The sequence below is a fragment of the Sceloporus occidentalis genome, unplaced genomic scaffold, assembly GCF_023333645.1.
Source record: "Sceloporus occidentalis isolate IW3139 unplaced genomic scaffold, rSceOcc1.0.p SCAF_4, whole genome shotgun sequence".
Classification (NCBI taxonomy): domain Eukaryota; kingdom Metazoa; phylum Chordata; class Lepidosauria; order Squamata; family Phrynosomatidae; genus Sceloporus; species Sceloporus occidentalis.
Window position 1 is genome coordinate 122,468,597 of NW_028316984.1, and position 20,262 is coordinate 122,488,858.

Below are 20,262 nucleotides of genomic sequence, written 5' to 3' on the forward strand. Positions count from 1 at the left end.
TTGTGTGAGTCACAGAGACCACAAAGAAGAACTGTGCTTTCACAATATTCCCCTAAGCGTATTATATTTTACAGTCATTTGATGGTTTATATACTGTTGACCAACCATGAAATAATGAAACCACGCACAGGTATAGATGGATTAAACAAGGGCCATTATATTGACTTATAACCTATTTAAGTATTTCAAGGCCTGGGACTAAACAAACTGACAAAATGCGCTGGGGGGGGGGGCAACCTGGTGTGGATCCAAGCTTCAGACACCTCCCCTTGGGCGAAACACCAGACCATGAGAGAAAGCTAAAGAAATCAGTAACTATTTTGGACAGTCATATTTGGAAGGCCAAACCTGGAGTGGTCCTTCCCAAAGCCTGTGACTTTGTAAGAGAGTCAACCCCAGCCCCAAGGGCAGTCTCCTTCTGTCACCACCCGATCTCGTGTCCCATGGAAGCAGTTCCAGAAACCAATTCTCCACCAAAATGGGGTGCCAAAGTGTACATCGATCTAACATCTCCTCCCCATATTAGCTACCAAGTGAAACTATTTATTCACAACACCACAAGCCCATTGTCCCAGTCCCAACAGGAACAGGTAATGGGGACAAAATTCCAACCCCACCCCATGGTGGCCAGCAAACCTCATACTGCGCACTTTGGGGGGTGGATCGTCACAACTGGCAAGAGAGAGTGGGAGTGGGTGTGTGACAGGCTTAAATATCCTTCCAGATCACCCCTGTCATGTGACCTCACCTGGCCAACTAGGCCAGGCAGATTGCCCCATTCAGAAGTCCAATAAAAAGGTTCCCTCCCCCACTGCAACCTCGTGGCACAGTTCAGTGACCAATGACATATATAACAAGAACAGCAATTACACTGAACTCACACATACATTTTCCACTTGTTTTTTACCTTTTCTTTAAAGACAGCCACTTTTTCTGTTAGATCACTGATTGTGGCTTTTTGTTCTGTACATTCCAGGCCATAAGCACTGCACTTCTTCAAGGCATCATCCAGCTAGGTTGAAAAAAAATTTTTTTTAATGTTTTATACAATTAGTATTAATGGACAAAATGGATGATTATAAACTATGATGTTATCTGTAAGACTTGATAATCCCTTATAAATTCCCTTCATAATTAAACATATATTTAATCTCAGATGGATGCAATTTTTAATGCGCAATAACTTCTACTAAAAAGACCCAACCATATACAGTTAACTTGAATTAGTGGTGATGATGTTCTATTCACCTGTTCAGCTCAGTTTGGATGGGACTCTGTGCAATTAAGTGCATCCCACATGACTGTAAGATTCAACCATTTCCTCCTAGTTCCACCACCATGAATTAAGATCCCCATTTCCTAATCAGCAATTGATTACTGTGAAACCTGAATAGGCAGAGCCATAGTTATTGCTGGCTACAGTATGCTCTGAGATCAGAAACTGAAACCAAGACTAGAGACTAGTTTCAGTCTCTGATCTCACAGCAAACTATGGTTAACTGTAACTGTAGTTATGCTACTTCAAATGTCTAGTTATTGCTAACCAGGAAGAGAGGGAGAACATAATGTACCGTACAATCTCTAGCAAAATTCTGATTGCTAAACCATGATTTGTCAATTAGATAATATGAATCTGAAGAGTATATTTATAAAATAATCGTGCAGATGAACTAGATCTATTCCAGCAAAGAAGGAGGCAGGAATAATTTGCCTTCTTCTTTATAAGCAAGCATATCAGGTAAGGGCAAAATGTAAGAATACAGCAGTACTTTCACATGTAAGTCTTTTTCAGATTGCCCAGAATAGTTCTGCAACTCTTTTATTTAAGGTGTGAGCCAGATTATAAACAACAAATCTATTTTATTAACCAAAATAAATTAATCGTTATTAATAATTTTTTATCAAAGTTGACAAACTGTGCAAACATCATCTGCCTATTGTCTGCTGTTGTTATCGCTGAGTACCTTCAAGTTGTTTCTGATTTATGGCAACTCTAAGGCAAGACTATCACAGGGTTTTCTTGGCAAAATTTGTTCAGAGGGGGTTTGCCTTTGCCTCCCTCAGCAACTTAGCAAGTGTGACTTGTCTAAGGTCACCCACTGGGTTTCCATGGCTGAGCGGGGATTCAAACACATGGTTAAAATAAATTCCTCTTGAATGCGACTATCAGTGTAGGAAATCAACCTGAAATGCTATATTCATTTACCTGGGTTTAAGCACACCAAAATCATTGGAATTAGATGGGTATACAATTGTGTTGCAGGACCACAATCCTACACTATTACTAGGTAATAAAACCAACTGAATTCAGTGGGATTTCTGATCTATATAAAACAACTGCACTCTCATTTCCATTTCACCAATGTTTCCCCAGAGGGCTAAAACATTATAGGAACAAGTAAATGAACCTCTTGGTTCAATTCCAAATGAACTGCATTTATAGAGCAGTGACAAGCCACTGACACTAATTCAGCAATCTATCCCACCCCATTTCAGTAATATAGCAATGATACTGGGCACAATTCTGCCTATGCTGGGTGATACAACAGGGAAATCATCACTGTTATGAGAGAAAACTGCTCTGCCAAGCTCATGTGCTGCTGCTCAAGAGCTGGTAGGACAGCCTTCTCTAGCAACAATTTGTTTAGTTATTGAATGTATACCTGGCCTTTCTTCTGGGACAGGATCCAAGACACCTTTCTCAATCATTTCATTCTGCTACTACACAATATTGCAGACTGTTCTGCTGATATAACATACCAACAGGGTACCAGCCATTACAGGTGATTCAAGCAGGAATGAGTGAAGAATTGCTAAACACATACCAGAGGTTTATTCTGAGTCACTAAAGCAGTACAACTCACCTTCTGTTCAGTCTGCAAAAGCTTTTCACCCAGTTCTTTATTTAGAAGGTCTCTCTCTTGAAGTGAGCTTCTCATATATTCTATCTGTTCTAGCTTTTCTGTTGTACTTGAAATCTTTTGATCCTTTTCCCCAAGCAAAGTTTCAAGCAAACCATTTCTTTCATTTAGTCTGCCAAAATAGTTAAGTTTTGAATTAATCAAAAATGTTAAGGTAAATAGTTTTTGTATACTCAATGTCTCTGACATTGAATGAACTCTCACAATAGCAGAGGTTTAAATGCTTGCTGGTGCATGCAGCCCAATCTCCCCCTCCTCCATTTGCAACAGAAGTGACTAAACTGGAGTGGGCAAGTGCTGCAGAATCAGAGGGGCTTTTCAGGTCAGCAAGTGCCTTCTTGTTTGTGATTTAAAATACATAAAAAATATTTTGATATGCATGTAAAATAGATTTTAAATTAATTAAATTAAAAATAATATGCATGAAGTATTACATTTGTTAAAATCTCATGTCACGATTAACAGATAAAATCCCTCTATAAATATATATTTATGTATTAGTGAACCTCAAATTTATTTAAACTGAAGTACACACTCCAACACAGTTACAATGTGTCTCTTGGCGAACACCTCCTACACAAAACCCTCCTTTTAAGTGCAGATGCCCCTCCCAATACAATCATTTCTCTAGGCTGATGAAGAGGAGGGAGAGCAGCCAAGATGAATCCTGATATCTTCCTTTAGCAGGACACATGATGAAAGACATCCTCAAGAACCTCCCAGGTGTCCCCAGGAGGTCCCTGATGGTGATGTTATTCTGTGCATCCAGCTAAATGAAAATACTTGGACTTCTCTCTGCCTTCCTTGTCTCTCTACCATCATGAGAATGGCAATCATGGGGGGCTGCCACATTCAAAAGGTGGACGAGGCAGGGAGCGGGTAGTCAGAATAAAATTCAGAACTTCGCAGTGACAAAAGAAGTGGGTTATGATGGCATAAGTTAGACTTATTCTGTCAGAACTCACTAAGAGAAAGCCAGTCATAATACATTGGAAAAGGGGTATCCTCCCATTACTTACTACACTACAAGTCTGGTGGCTTTTTAAAAAACATTTTATTTTACCCTTTAAGTTGTTCATTCAAACTGGAAACAAGAGCTTGATGTTTCTCTGCATCACGTGCATGTTGGTTACGCAGCTGCATAAGCTGGGACTGCAAACGATCGTTCTCATTCTGAAAGAAATTGACACATATAACCAGCACTTCCATTGGACAGAACAACAGTGTTATCATTAGAGATGGTGAGTTAGAGTCTATCTTATATAACTCATTAATCAAGGGAAGTGCCATCAAGGATATTAGCCCCAGGACACACTGAAACTCCTTTTGAAAGGTTCCTCCTATGGTGGTCTTATTATGTGATGACCACAATGGAAAAACCCTACAGCACACCATGCTCAGCAAAACTGTGTGGGAGCCACTTAATTCTAACATGGAATTGACTTAAAAAGCAGGACATGATTTTCTTTTTTAAAAGCCCAATAATTTATTAGATGCCCAACAGCACTGTAATTTGAAAATTATTCAGAATCAATTCCTGGTCAATTTTTTCTTGTATTTGTCAAAAACTAATCAGTGATTAGCAGAGAGGTGTGTAATAAATCTCTGAATGCAATCCACATGCCATAAAGCAAGCTCCACTGACACAGTCCATTTGTTATGCAGTCTAAATATTGTTAGTCTACCCAGCTTCACAAAACTAGTGTGTAAAATATAACTGCAAACAAACACCAACAATAAAAAGAAGCTCAGACAAATCCAAAATCACTGTTAAATGCTGGGTAGGTTAGATAAAATACCAAATATCAGTTCTAAGAAGACAAAAAGAACTATCGTTTTGGAATGGGCAGAACACACCTGTACAGCCCTCAATAGCTGCCCTTCTTCCTCTACACCAAATGCCACCTGTATTGAAACGCTTTGTTACAATGCAAATATACATTGGCATACTGCTGTTTCAGAAAAATGTCATTACACACATGCATTTTAGTACGTTAAGAGATCTATTAGTCACACACTTAGATTAACAGGACGAATAAACAACATTGTATGATGTTTCCATGGAGCTTAGGCAAGCTTATTATGTGCTTCAGCTGTCTTACTACAAGCAACTATGAAATTTCACTAGTGTGTTTTGGGGCTATAGTATGTTGTTCATAATATCCCATATTTGTGCCCATGCACTCCTAGCCCCTTAGCTCTTTGCTATAATGGTGCTGCGTTCTCACTTCTTTGCATTTCTTCTATGTTAACCCCAAAACTTTGTGTTATGTTGTGTTTGTAGTTTAACTCCTTTAGTGTCATTTATGAGCATTCCTTGACTACACAATACTTCAGCAAAGAGCAGGCAACAGGGTTGACGGGGGCAGGGGCACGGAGGCTCGTGTCAATAAAGTGAAATAACTGCATTTGAAAACACAGAGAATCAAAAGGAGCAGCCACCAGCAAATCAGGTCTAATTTATATGAATTATTCATTTCAGTAACAGAATCTAAATGAGGACCTACTCCCAGTCCGCAAATCTGTGACAATCTGTTCTGACAATTAAACTACATCCCTAGATCACAAATGGTCTTGTCTAACTATATTTAAAGATATTTTTAACCAAAACTCCAATTTAGTATACAAAAGCATGAATAAAAATATTCACATGCAGATCTACACAATATAATTAAAACAGAATACAACAACCAATTAAGAAGACTAAAAATATTAATTAAAGCAATTTAAAAAGGGGAATTTTTATCTTATGTGCCCGGGGAAATAGGAAGGCATGGAAAAGACTGTGAATTGAGCCTCTTTGAGAATGGCATTCTAGAACTAGAATACTACCATTGAATAGGCAATCTTGTAAATAGAGTTGGACCTCCATATCCGCAGGCTTGCCATCTGCAGATGTGAGCATCTGCAGATGGCAAGCCCCATTGTCCCCAATGGCCATGTGTGCATATGGTTGTGCTAGTGGGTGCATACACGTCATAGGGAGAATGAGATTTGAGGTCCCACATTTTTTTTGTATCTGCCAGGGGGAGAAGGGACATGGAGGTCCGATGGTACCTAACTCCTCTCTGCTAAAGAAAGTACACAGAGAAGGTAATCCGAGAAGTACCTTGACAGAAATTAAGAATTTTATGGTATCATCTGAACTCTGGAAAGAAAAAAAATGCTTTACAGTAGAAAATGGTACAAAATCAGAATCACATCAAACAGTTGGTGACACAGACATAGGTGATTCTTAATAGTTACTGTTAGAACAAAGAGAACATGTAAGACAAAGTAATGTCAAATGATAGCCCCACATATCCATATATCTGCCCAACTCCTATACAAAGCTGAGGGAAGAGGATGTCGGTTCTTTACATTAAAAGGACTACTGAGGAAGGGGAATGAATCCAGTCCCCTAGGTTCACTTCATCTTTCTGCACTGTATTATTCTAACCATTTTCGCCTGCAGTCCAACTCATTTCAATATGAGAGCCAGACAGAGAGAAAACTGCTCAAAGCCACTGAGTAGGAGAGATTCCACTACTTCTGACACATACCTGTAGAGCTTCCATTCTGCCTTGGAGCTGCAGTCGATCTTCCAAGTCCCGACAGCGTTCCTCCAAAAAGAGAATTTGTTCTTGCAACTGATTTCTTTCCAATTCTAACTCTTCCACTACAGTCCGTAAACCTAGTTAATTCAAAAGACATTTTTGTTAGCAGTGTCTGGTCCAGTCATATCATGACTTGTAAACAATTAACCAATTGACTAAATCTGTACACATTTACAGAAACCATAATTCTGAACATTTATTTATCATATAATTATCATATGTTTCATCAAGCCCATCTCTTAAAATGGAGGTATGGGGAATAGCTCTTCTAAGGTGACACCTACTCACCTCTTTTTAGTTTTTTGGCACTACTTCTAGTATTTTTTTAATTAAGTGTCTCATTAATCAAGATAATTTTTCTTATTCAATTAAGATAAATAACTGACAGAATATTGCATCCCTTATTTTTATACATTATATGTTTTATATAGAATGTTTTTGGCAATCAATCAATTTTGTTTTAAACACCATTTAAACTCAATTTCCTATAATGGTTATCCAGGCATACAAAACTCTACACACACAAAAGCCATGGGACTGTGACTCTGCTTTCCACTGTGCCAGAAAGTCTGATGGGAGATCATAACCACATTCAATTGAACAATATTGGACCTCTCCCTAATGCTTGGTAAGTGCTGTGTTTTTGACTGTGGAAATGATGACTGTTAACCATATTCAACTGAATATGGTTACTGCCTCCCTTTCTGACTTTGTTGTCCAATGCAAGAAGAATAGAGAGGATTCATCACATTTATATGTCACATGCTTCCTGGAGTGGAGGCTTAGTATAATTTAGTGTATTTTCTTAGTATAAAAAATCTGCTTTTGCTTAATCAAGTTCCATAAGACATCTGCCTGTTTAAACTACTTTCAAATAAATAGTCTTTTTATTTTTTATTTTTGTCCTTTACTTCAAGTCAAAAATAACAGATTCCTAAGTGCTTCAGCATTTCTAATTTCTAAAATATATTGGAAAAGTATAGTCAATGAAAGATGTAACTCAAAATACATCCTTAGTAAACCTATGCAAAACAGACTTAATACATTTAATGAAATTTGCCATCTTCATGACAAACTCTGGAGGAATTGAAGTGTATACTTTCTATAAAACAATAAGAATAGACACAAGTATATGTTATCTTAAACAGGACATGTAACACAACTAGAAAACAATGTCTGGCTGTGGTGGTATTTTCAAAAGAACACTACTAGAACTTAAAAAAAGCTTACCATGAATGACAATATTCTTTATTCATAACTGAGATTCCAAGGTGTTAAATCACGACTATGTTCTAGTTTTGAACCAAAACTAGACAGTTCATCCAGCACGCACATGCTTCAAATTGCAACAAAAATGCAAGCCAAAAATAATAATAATAAATCAACAGATACAAACACAACACAACATGGTTTGTTAGTTGAATTTGTAGAACAAAAATAAGACAAAACAGATGCTGGTGCATGCTTTAATAAACTGTCTAGTGGTTGCCACACCTGTGCTAGGAGAAGTGTACTCTGGCCACCAACCTCCCATGTTCTCTCCTTCAGTTGAATCAGTGCTATCCAAAGTTACATTCAGCTCTTCGAAGCCCTGCTTTCCATCAAAGCCATAATCTTCCTAAATACAGGGAGAGAAATTAATAGACTATAAAATCCACAACATTTGAGGATAACAATGCTCTATTCTTTAAACTTTCCCTAGATTAATGAACACAACTCTGTAATAGCACTGGCAACAAATTCCCCATAACAACACATATTAAGATGCCACACAGAATGCAATAAGAGTGCACTTGCTGCTTAAAATGACATCAACAAAAATATGAATTTTTCAGTGCAACCAACTTACCTGGAGTTTCCTGCTGGACTGGGAAATCTTTCTTCTCTCCGGCTGTATTCTGCCAATCCCTTGACCTGTAGCCAGTTCCTCCTCCAGCTCCTGCTGCCCTGAGACTATGGCTGGATCAGAGCAGCCAGGAAAGAACCAGTCATCCTCAATCAGTTTTGTGCCACAGGAAAGCAATCACACATCAGACAAACATGTTGTAGACATTCAAAAGGGATAAGTGATATAGACGGGGGTTTATAAAGAGTTGGCAGGAATAGGTTATAGATGCACTCCATATCATTATCCACCTTGTGATTTCCCCCTCATAGCATATGGAAACAATCGATATGTGATTCTTTTTTAAAAAGCCACAGCGGGTATAAATCTCACAGGCATTTCTTTCCAAATAAAAATTGATCTGTACTGTATATGGATACTGACAAAAGAGGACAGCCACTTACATATTCAAATTAAGCGCAAATTAAGTCAGTTATATTCAAATGTAGCTGATGTGCATAATAAACACATCACCTCAGATTATTCAGTTGGGCATATATTTTTAGGAAACTGTAGCAACCCTTTCTTAGATTTTTAATGTTAAAGGGTGCCTTTATTGTGGTAATATGAGGAAGTCACAAGCCTGTATCACACACTTCAACCTGGCATCAAGCCATAAATAATTTTAGATTTAAAACAATATAGACTCATTTGTCAATAATAACAATAAATTCAAAATTCAGCAGTCCATTGTGAGAAATTATTATTATTTGTTTATTTTAAGGACATTCCCATCTGTTTTGTGTGATCAACAAAGCATGTTTATTTGGAAGATGTTTCATGTAAAGCAGATAAATCAGCATGAAGAAATGAAGACAAAGTTGGCTCCATACTTTATTCACTGCTAAAGCAGTATTGAACTTCAACTATTCAACCTCAACAAATCAATCTTTTTATTCAAAACTGTATACCTAAATTAATGAGGTAAAACCAGCATGTACAAGTCTAGATTTTACATACTATATGAGCTAGACTTTGTAACCCATGCTGGAGTTTAGTTAAGAAGCCAGGTTCTGTGAACCTTCTGTAATTTTGCTATAGTCTCTTTGAAATTGTGTGTGTGTGTGTGTGTAAATCTACCATTGTGAGGTGTGGATGTGACCAACACAATGGTATTTTGATCAGATGTGATTCCCTGCTAGATAAACATTGTGTTGAACCACATCATGGAAATCCTGTGAATGCCTCAGAACAATCATGTAGTTTGGGACTCGGATGATTTACTATAATACTGTACAAAGATTCATTTGTGAACAAGGTACACACTATTCAGAGAGCTCTAGCAGCCCTCCCTGTACCAAGACTGACAGCAGGAGGCCAAGACCTGTATCCATATGAGTACATGACTGGATCATACTGTGTCCATTAAAACAATTTAAGAAGCCCCTATTATTATCACATCATTTTGATTTAGATCCAGAGTTAATTCTGGAAATGGAAAGACTGATGGAAGCAGTTGGTCTGCAATTCCAGCTGGAAAAAACAAAGAGTAGTGATTTTCATCAATTCCCCTTTTCTCCTGCAGTCCCCAGGACCATCATTGAGAGTTCCTGCATGGCAGGGGGGTTGGAATTGATGGCTCCTTCCTGGTTTGCGGCGCTGCTTTGCTTCGCTGGGCGCAGCCTTAAGACGGCTGCGCCCTGCGAGGCAAGGGAGAAAGGGGCCAAGCGGCCCCTTTCTCCCCCTCCCCACCGCAGCGGGGTGTCCTTGGGGCTTGAAGCCCCAAGGACACCCCTTTTCAGGCTGCGGGGAAGGGGCCTTTTGCCGCTTCCCCGCAGCCCGAAAAGCGGCGGATCAGGGCCTCAGCGGCTGCTGCTCTGCACACTGAGGCCCCGATACAGCGGGGAAAGGGGAGATTGCAGCCCGCCCCAAATGGGCAGTCTATAACCCGCCTATGATTCTATGATCATGTGCACTACTCTCCACCGCCCCCTTGACTGTATAGAGCATATTGGGGGGGGGGGGGAGGGGTAGCAGTGAGCTATGAGGGAGATTGAGAGAGATCAAATGGCAAAAATCACTTATTTCAAAACGTTCACTGGATCCAAATAGCAATAGCAATAGCATTTACAGTTCTCTGGATCCAAATATCAATAGCATTTACATTTCTAAACCGCTTCACAGTGAACTCAGCACTCTCTAAGTGGTTTATAATGTGTAAGCCAATTACCCACAACAAGCTGGGTACTCATTTTACCAACCTATGAAAGATTGGAAGGCTGAGACAACCTGGAGCCCCCTGGAATCAAGCTCACAACGTTGTGACTGCAGTACCAGCATTTAACCACCGCACAACCAGGGCTACATGGTAACAAAATATGTTACAAAGGTTTATTCTGGATATTTGTAAAAACACGCTTTGCATCTTTGATACTTTATGATCCATCCAACAGCATAGGTTTTCCTTATTTCCTAATACTATACTATGTTTCAATATCTGATCTGCATATCAAACACAAACATGCTATAGTGATCATCCTTTCTAGCCAACTTTAACTCTCTGGAAACCTTTCCCACCTTTTGGTTTAAACATGCATCCCTACCTTTAAAACTCTTTGAAATGAAATAAATGGAATTTTAAAAATGTTTAACACTGAAGGGATTGTGTTCTTTAAAGCTGCAGGTCCAACAATGAGACCCAACAAGAAAGGCATTTAGACCTATACAAAGCCCAATCCATAGCACTTTGCAGAGGGGCTCGTACCAGTGGATTTCTGTAAAGGGCCATGTTATCAAAAGAAAGTGAGACTTGTTTGCATGAAAGAATTTCACACACACATACACAAAGATGATGGCACTTATAGTCTGCATATTTTTGTATATTTAGCTCAAAATTTATTCTGATTTCTGCTCCTGAAATTCATTAGTGACTCATTCTTTTTTTTAAAAAAAAGGGTATCTAAAGAAAGCCTGAATATATAATTTTTAATACTAATAGTATAACATTATAAATTATGAGGTTTTCAAGGTAAATATGGAGCCAGCTACAAGTAAAAAAAAGTATGAAGAAAGTGCTGTTAACATAACTGAAGATACCGGCATTGCAAAGAGGGAAAATCAAGTTAAAAACAGCATTTGTTACTTATGTTAATAAAGGTGTGGGGGGGGGGAACCATACAGCACCACAAACAGCAATTATAATACACTATTGAAGATTTCCCACAAAATAATGTCTACCAAGGAAAATCAGCAACAGTACACCATAGGCTGCTGCGGCTGCAGAATCCTGCATGCACAAAACTGATGGGAAACTATGTTCTCAGTGGCTGACCAAATCACAGTGTAGGCTAGGAGTGGAGGGGGAAGGGACGCCAAGTGCTCATCAGGTTTAACCGCAAAGGGGGGAAAAACAAAACAGAAAGGTCATGCATAGCCCAAGGGAAATGCAAAATTAAATACTGACCAGACATACAGGAAGATAAATATTTGACCATATTAATACAAAAGGGCCTGAATAAAACATAGCATGTTTCAGCCCAAAGCTGCTTTAAACCATGTCTTTCATCGGGAATCAAAGGCTCAGTACATAGAATGTGATAACTGGAAGACTAGTCATGAAATTCAATGGACAGAACATGTGGTATTTTCAAATTTGCACCCAGTAAGAATGAAACAGTCTCAAGCTGAGGGCTTCTGGGTCTATGTAAAGGACATGAAGGTACACAACTAAAAGAATCTGGCTCACAATCAAGGAAGAAGGTTCAGAAATATAATTATAATTTGTCTTCATAAAAGGGCTTGAAAGAACTCAGTGCTAGGAGACTTAAGGCTAGGCTTGCTTTCTGCCTTATTTTTGTTCACTTTAGGAGAGTATCACTTCTTCATTATGGCACTGCAAGCAGACTGAATGATTCTGCTCAACATACCATGCCTCAGGTTTAATTTTAGCTACGGATGTAGGCAATACTAGGTCTCAATTTACTATTTATGATCAGGCTGCACAATACACCTGGCAACGGCAGAAACCGGATGCTGCCTACCAGCACACATCTCACCTGACTGAATCTGCTTCTAATATTTGGCAACCTAACAAAATGGCCTAACACAATTTCCAACAGACTAACTCACCTTCTCTTTCTTCTTCAATTTGTGCCATTCTTAGAGCCATTGCAGATTTTTCCTCTCTAATTTGATTGTTTACGTCCTCAGATTCAGTTACAATTTCTTGCCATTCCAAAAGCCGACTCTGTAGTTCATCCACACTGCCCGATTCACTAGGCTACAACAAGTAAAGTTGGGACATACTCAGAACATAAAGAATTCAAAACAGATTATAAACTAAATAACCTAATAATCAGAAATTCTATCTAAGAGCATAAGAACAGTCATGCTGGATCAGCCCCCAGACCTCTCACTGTTCGCACACTAACCAATTGAGTCCATGGGAAACATAGATAGCACAGAGGTACAACTGCACACTTTGTTTATTATCATATTTATTTCTTACCCACCCCTCTCTATGGATTGAGGCTGAGAACAACAAAAAATTAACTGCATAACACAGTTAAAAGAGCATGTAAACACACTAAAAGAATACAAAAGTACTGACATATATTTTAAAAATTATGAATACAAACTTTAAAATTCATATTTTAAAAATCATCTGGATAAGTTTGTCAGAAGAGACTGGTTTTTAATGCTGTTTTAAATTCAGACAGCATATTCAACTGTTGATTCTCTCCTGACAGGTCATTCCAGTTTGGAAGAGGCTGAAGAAAATGTCCTCTTGGTATAGTTGCCAACCTAGTCCTAGATGATTGAAGGAAGAGTCCCTCAGAGGACCCAGGGTGGATTATATGGGAAGGTAACCAGAACCCAAACAATGTAGCGCTTTAAAAGTTACAACCAACATTTTGCACCTTGCCCAGAAATTATTTGATAGCCAGTAAAGTGACTGGTGCATTACAATAATGCCCCACAGCAATAGGGATCAGAGGGAATATATACCCACAATGACGAGCAGCCATTATAGTTGTGCCCTGCATGAATTTGTGTAATTCCCTTTGGATCCATCAACATTGACAGCTTAGACTCTGATTCTTTGTTGCTCTCCCAGGCAAGAGCTACGATCAAGTTTTTGTTTTAAAATGGGCTTTCATCTGATCCAGATGTTGAGTAATAGGTAGAGTTACAAATATGTTCAGCATAAGCCTACAGAATCTTAAGACTGTGTAACTATTAATAATTCACCAGATTTTCAGCACAGCAAATTTTAAATGGGTCCTCTACCCTGTACTTAGTACAGGTTGAGTCTTCTTTATCCAGAATTCCAAAATCCAAAATTGTCCACATAGGTGGCTGAGATAGTGACACCTTATAATTCAGTGATTAAAATGTACAGTATAAAAACTTTGTTTCATGCACAAAATTATTTTAAAATATTGTGCATAAAATTGCCTTCATGCTATGTGTATAATGTGTACATGAAACATAAATGAATTTCTTATTTAGCCTTGGGTCCCTTTTCCAAGATATCTCATTATGCATATGCAATTATTCCAAAACCCAAAAAACTCCAAAATCTAAAGCACTTCTGGTCCCAAGCATTTTAGATAATGGAGGCTCAACCTGTAATTAACTACAGGCAAAGGAAGCCTTGGGATGATAAATGTATATTCCTGTAGTAACTGACAATTCAGCTAAATTCTTTTAACCCCAATAGCAGCAGACCTGTGAAGCTGCCCTCTTCGTAACTTGTTCAAGATCTGCTTGCAATTTTCGCTGCTGCTCTTCATAAACTTCTAGCTTAGCCAGCAATTCTTCTGTAAAGATAAATTATCTATATTAACTGTAAATTCCAAATAAACTATTCAGATGAGCAAATGTCAGTTTAGGCTGCATCACAGAAACAAAGTAGGAATTATCTCCAATAGACTAAACAATATAGCACTGGAAAGTATATCCAACTACATTTGTGTGAAGTATATCCAGCTATATTACAGTAAATAATCAGTATGATCCTGGTTACCTCTCCCAACCCACTGGACCCCATAAGGGGCATCTACACACAGATAGGCTTTTAATCATTTGCTAAGCACAGGACACCTTGTGTTACAAACTGCTTTTAAACTTTGTGATTGCATTGTTTGGCTTCTTCTAAGAGGAAAAGACAAGACTGAGATTGCGATCATGTTTACTTGGAAGGAAGTTGCAATGACAAAATATGGAACTTATGTTTGTATGGAGTTGAATGCTTTCATGGTCGGCATTCTCTGAAGATGCCAACCACAGATGCTGGAGAAACGTCAGGAAGAAACTCTTCTAGAATATGGCCACATAGCCCGAAAAACCCACAAAAAACTATAAATTATGTTTGTATGTTTGGTTCACACTACTAAGAAAAAAATTACCAAATGATTAAAAACAAGTTAACAGAATGAGGAAGAATGGTCCTTCTGAAACAGATGCCACTGTCAGATGTTGTTATAGACTTTCCAACTTTCCTTATAGATGACATACTTCTAGCAGTCCTGCCATACAGGTATACCTCAGTTAATAAAACCTCTGATAAAGACATGCAGGGGTAGCTGTGTTGGCCATTTAGTAAATTCAAACAAAAATCCACCAAACAGTGCTACCTTTATTGGTCAATCGAAACGCACAATATACTTGTTGCAAGCTTTCGAAGCTCCACTGGCTTCTTCATCAGGCATGATGTTACAATCAAACTGCTTATCAGTGCAGTTAAGCACACCCTAAGTGGTTTACAAAGTGTAAGCTAATTGTCCCCAACAATCTGTGTACTCATTTTAGTGACCTTGGAAGGAAACAAACCTGAGTCAAGCTTGAGCCCCTGGCTGGTATTCACAACCTTATGGTTTGTGAGTGAGTGGCTGCAGGACAGGCATTTAACCACTGCCCTCATCAAGCTGAGTATTCATTTTAGTGACCTCAGAAGGATGCAAGGCTCTTTTCCTTTTCATTCTCTGACTAGCTGGAATGTTTAGCAGCACTAGCATTGGGAAGATGGCAAAGAAGGGCTAAAGAATCAGGGACTTTTGGTGTTGGTTTGTACCAATGCACCTGTAGTAAACACTGCAATAAAGCTTGAGGCAGGAGACACTGAAATTCTACTTTGCCAATTCTACATGTGTGCCTGCCTACCACAGGCAAGTTAAATAACAGCTGCCTCAAGAATCCCTTTCTGAGCATGCATGAACAGCAAAACAGTGAGAAATGGGAAAGCAGAGACACTTGCCTCACAAGATACCCCTAGCATGTTTAAAAATCATTGAAAGCATAAGAAAGGCAAAGGCTAATGAAAGTAGGGGAATCATCCCTGGATGCAGGATCAAGTGGCATCCAAAGGTTTACAATATTTTTATTTAGTTTGCAAGGCTCACCAGACCTGGTTGTGTCATTTCACATGTCCATATTGTTAGTCTGGGATAAAATGTTTCCTGAAATGTGTTCAACTGGTTTCCTCTCCTTATCCTTTCCATGTTATATCTGCTTCTGGTACCAAATTTTCTTTTAAGTAATGCCTATGTAGACATCTACTTTATTAACTGAGATTTACCTGTACTTCTTTAGTTTAATTTGGCCTTAGAGCTGGGCGTAATACTTAAACATGACAATAACTCAATGTCAATTTGTATCTTTGGTAACCTGAGCCCATCAAAAAGCCAAATATTAAACTTTTGCTTAACCTGCGAAGCCACCAGGAAGATCTTACCATGTTGGGCAATTAATCAGTTGAAATGATCAGACAGAAATTCATAGCTGCTAAGGACCGTAAAAAATGTAGTTCTCTGAAAAGCCTGATATAATCACCAATAGAAGTAGGAAGGCAACTGAAGGCTCACACTGGGGAGATCCAGGTGGGAGGGGCCTATGTTGAGAATGTAGTTCAGTCCTGCTGTCTATACCCATTTACAAATACATCCCAAGTTATAATACATGGATACCACTCTGATGGCTATTTAAAATTCTATATCTAATAGACATTTACTGCTTGCTGATGAGAAAACCTCATTATTGTTTTCAGCTTATTAAATGGTACTATGAACAATTAAATTAAAAGCTGCAATATTCTCTCCCTTCAGAAAAATGTAATGATTATTTACCATTTTGAGTTTTAAGTTCAGTAAATGTCTGCAGTGTTGACTGTAGATCTTCCTTTTCCTGTTCTAATTCTGAAATCCGGTCATGTAACGCAGTTACATTATTATTCACTGATGTAACCTATAAAAGATGCATTCTGACATTGATTTCTTCCAAAATTTAGAAACACCAAAAACACTGTGCTTTTTTTTTAATGATCTCAGACTAATTTGGTAAGATCTGTCTCATTTTTATCATTATGGACTAGCATTGGTCACAGAATAATTATTTTATGCATTTCAGTTACATAAAAATGTATGCTATACAAGTTTTCACCTATAAATGTATTCCAGTAAAGACTGGTTTCTTCATGTGTAATATTTTAAATAGGCACCTTTCATTTATTTTAAATCTATGCCTTAGAATCAAGCACACTAAAGTAAGTTTTGTTTTAAAATGTTACATACATTTTTAAGCTCATCTTCAAGCTGTCTGATTCTGGATTTGGACCAAGCTTTCATCTTAAGGAACCTTGCTTCAGATTTGCTGGCCTCTTCTGTTTTCAGTTTTGCTTGAGCTTAAACAAAGAGGTACTTCAGTCATTATTCAGAACTGTAGCAGAAATTCTATTATAAAATTTGCTGCACTGCACATGTGCTATTTACATATTAATAATATGAGTTTGAGAGAAATATTATTAAAACATATCAGATGTGACATATTAAAATTACCATGAGACTCTTGGGTGGTTTAATGCTGCATGGTTATATGTTGCAGATGCCTGGATTAACACACAGTGGTACAGAAAAGTCAAATCGGGATATCGCCCATCCTGCACAGGCACACAGAACTGCTAAGATGAATGAGACCTACATAAACTGATATGTAATCGCAAGACTCATTCCTTTACTCTCTAACACAGGGGTAGGCAACCTTTTTGAGCCGGGGGCCGGGTTGCTGTCCCTCAGGCGACTGGGGGGCCGAAGCTGGGGGGTGGAGCTTCGACCCTCCGGGGCGGGGCCACGTGCCAGGGGTGGAGCTTCCACCCTCTGGGGCGGGGCCACGTGCCGGGGGTGGAGCTTCCACCCTCCGGGGCGGGGCTGTGTGCTGGGGGGTGGAGCTTCCACCCTCCAGGGGCGGGGCCGCATGCCGGGGGCAGAGCTTCCACCCTCCGGGGGCCAGGCCTCCCCATTTTTGCTGGCCCCTGACGGGCCCCGTCAGAGACCAGCAAAAAAGCTGGGGGCTCCCAGGGCGGCAGGGGGCCCTGCAGGAGGGCTCCCAGGGCGGCAGGGGGCCCTGCAGGAGGGCTCCCAGGGTGGCAGGGGGCCTCTGCAGGGCCCCAGGGATGGCAGAGGGTCCTGCAGAGGCCCCCTGCCACCCTGGGAGCCCTAAAGCAGGGCCCCAGGGATGGCAGCGGGCCCCGCAGAGGCCCCCTGCCACCCTGGGAGCCCTCCTGCAGGGCCCCAGGGATGGCAGAGGGCCCTGCAGAGGCCCCCTGCCACCATGGGAGCCCTCCTGCAGGGCCCCAGGGATGGCAGAGGGCCCGGCAGAGGCCCCCTGCCACCCTGGGAGCCCTAAAGCAGGGCCCCAGGGATGGCAGTGGGCCCCGCAGAGGCCCCCTGCCACCCTGGGAGCCCTAAAGCAGGGCCCCAGGGATGGCAGCGGGCCCCGCAGAGGCCCTCTGCCATCCCTGGGGCCCTGCAGGAGGGCTCCCAGGGTGGCAGAGGGCCCTGCAGAGGCCCCCTGCCGCCCTGGGAGCCCTCCTGGAGGGTCCCAGAGATGGTAGCGGGCCTCCTAGAGGCCCGCCGCCATAGCCGCTGCTGCCGCGGCGGCCACTCTGGGCGCCGCCATTTTGGGCGAAAAAATGGCGGCGCCCATAGCTCCAGAGGCCGCTATGGGCGCCGGCATTTTTTCGCCCAAAATCGCGGCGAAGTCTCGCGCGACCTCAGGGAAGGTCGCGCGAGACTTCGCCGCCATTTTGCCGCCCAAAATGGCGGCGCCCAGAGCGGCGAAAAGCCGCGACGGGCGGCCGCCGCGGCGGCGGCGGCGGCGGCAGGGGCCGCCGGGGGCCGGCGGCCAGGCCTTCGCGGGCCGCATCCGGCCCGCGGGCCGGAGGTTGCCGACCCCTGCTCTAACACATGGATAATCAGTCCCCCTGAGTCCTGTGTACAAGAATGACCATAAAGATGGCTCTCTTGGCTTTTTATGAAAAACTGACCCGTTTCAGGAAAATTACTGGAACATACATGAACTGAATGTATTGAGAAATTGTAAAAAAATGCTGTTCAGTAATATGATACCTTCAAGCTGTTCCAGCTTTAGTTTCATTACAGCATCAATATCAACAGCTTGCTCCAAATTATTCTGTCCACTGGAACTTAATTTATCCAATTGTTTCTGAAGTTGAAACAGGATTTGGTCTTTTTCCTGCAGTTCAGTTTCATGTTTTTCTTGGAGCTCTTGGATCTCAGCATTGCGACTCTCCCTAACTTCTTTCATTTCATTCTCATGTTTCTTCATCATATCTCTCAGCTGAGCTCGCATGACATGCTTTTCAGCATTCAATTTGGACTGGAGGTTATCTTTCTCTGACTGAAGACGGTTTAGGTGTTCATTAATTTCCTGAATTAAAAAATGGTATTTTAAATATACAAAAATGTGTGTATATATTCCACCTGTCAACATATGGCAATTGCATTAATTTCACAAGGTTTTATTAGGCAAGGAATACTCAGAGGTGGTTTTGCCAATTCACTTCTCCAAAATAGAGCCTACAGCACTTGGTAATTGTTGGCAGTCTACCATCTAAGTACTAGCTCACTTAACTTCCAAGATCAGACAGTATTTAATACAAAATCTTTATAATGTGGAAAACACTTCCAGTGAACATGGTTTCGAGTCAAAAGGTTGGATCCAGAGTCCCCCTCCAAACAGAAAGGCTCCTTCTAACCATGGAAGTAGAAATAGGATATTTCCTTTTACAGAAAATGTCTAAATTGTCATGCTGAAGTCATCCATAATTGAGTAGTGGTAGGATGATACTCTGTATTGCAAAGCATGAGGCTACGGTTACTCAGTTATGATGGCTTCAGAATGTCATTATATATTTGTTTTCTCTTGCAAGTAACTATCCAAATTCTGATTTGGAACTTTTGATCCAGTGAAGAGATCTTTCTTGCAGGAAAGAATGGGGAGATCTGATTTATCACAGCAGCCCCTGACTTCCTCATTTCTGCAGAAGGTACTCCAATGCTTTGCTTCAGACTTTCAGAGAGTGCAAGGGAGAAGGGGAAACCAGGCAGTGAGATGTCTCCAGGTCACTCAAGATCTCTATCAAATGCTTCTAATGTGGAAGAGAGATATCACCTTTCCACCACTGTGTCAGAGGTCTGTGAGCATTTACATAGTTGCCTCTATGAAAAATGAAAGGGACTGTGAAATCATCAACAAATCCTACCACCTCCATAGGCATTTCTCGGAAGAGAGACATGAAACATCCTATTGTCTCTCAAAATATTTCTGAAGTAATGCATTATTTTGTATATCTTGGATAACTTCCAGATGATTAACAATAATCCCCTGGGGGGAGGGGGTAGCACTACACCAGTGATTTTCTAATACAATTCAGGTGATGCAATATGCTGTCCCTATGTATCTTGAGGAGAGGAATAAAGTCAATACGCTTTTAATATATTGTTTTCAACACTTATGTTGTTTTTTGACACAGTGATCCCCAAAGTACCATGGGATATAAGCAAAATATAATCTATAAATACAACATATAATACAACAAAAATATGTAAGCATATTCATCAAA

The 20,262-nt window shown here is 40.3% G+C and overlaps 1 protein-coding gene across 1 annotated transcript in view; it reads right to left on the reverse strand.

Annotated features, from left to right (window-relative positions):
* The window catches only part of LOC149314570 (uncharacterized), a 69,377-nt gene that overhangs the window by 28,005 nt on the left and 21,110 nt on the right, over positions 1–20,262 (reverse strand). The window contains exons 10-20 of the mRNA XM_089521407.1: positions 18,746–19,067; positions 16,913–17,022; positions 16,469–16,586; positions 14,073–14,164; positions 12,471–12,621; positions 8,367–8,476; positions 8,012–8,135; positions 6,464–6,594; positions 3,985–4,094; positions 2,865–3,033; positions 908–1,012 (exon numbers count right to left, since the gene is read on the reverse strand). Coding sequence (XP_089377533.1) covers positions 908–1,012; positions 2,865–3,033; positions 3,985–4,094; positions 6,464–6,594; positions 8,012–8,135; positions 8,367–8,476; positions 12,471–12,621; positions 14,073–14,164; positions 16,469–16,586; positions 16,913–17,022; positions 18,746–19,067 — 1,542 coding nt within the window. The remainder of the gene's footprint in view (positions 1–907; positions 1,013–2,864; positions 3,034–3,984; positions 4,095–6,463; positions 6,595–8,011; positions 8,136–8,366; positions 8,477–12,470; positions 12,622–14,072; positions 14,165–16,468; positions 16,587–16,912; positions 17,023–18,745; positions 19,068–20,262) is intronic.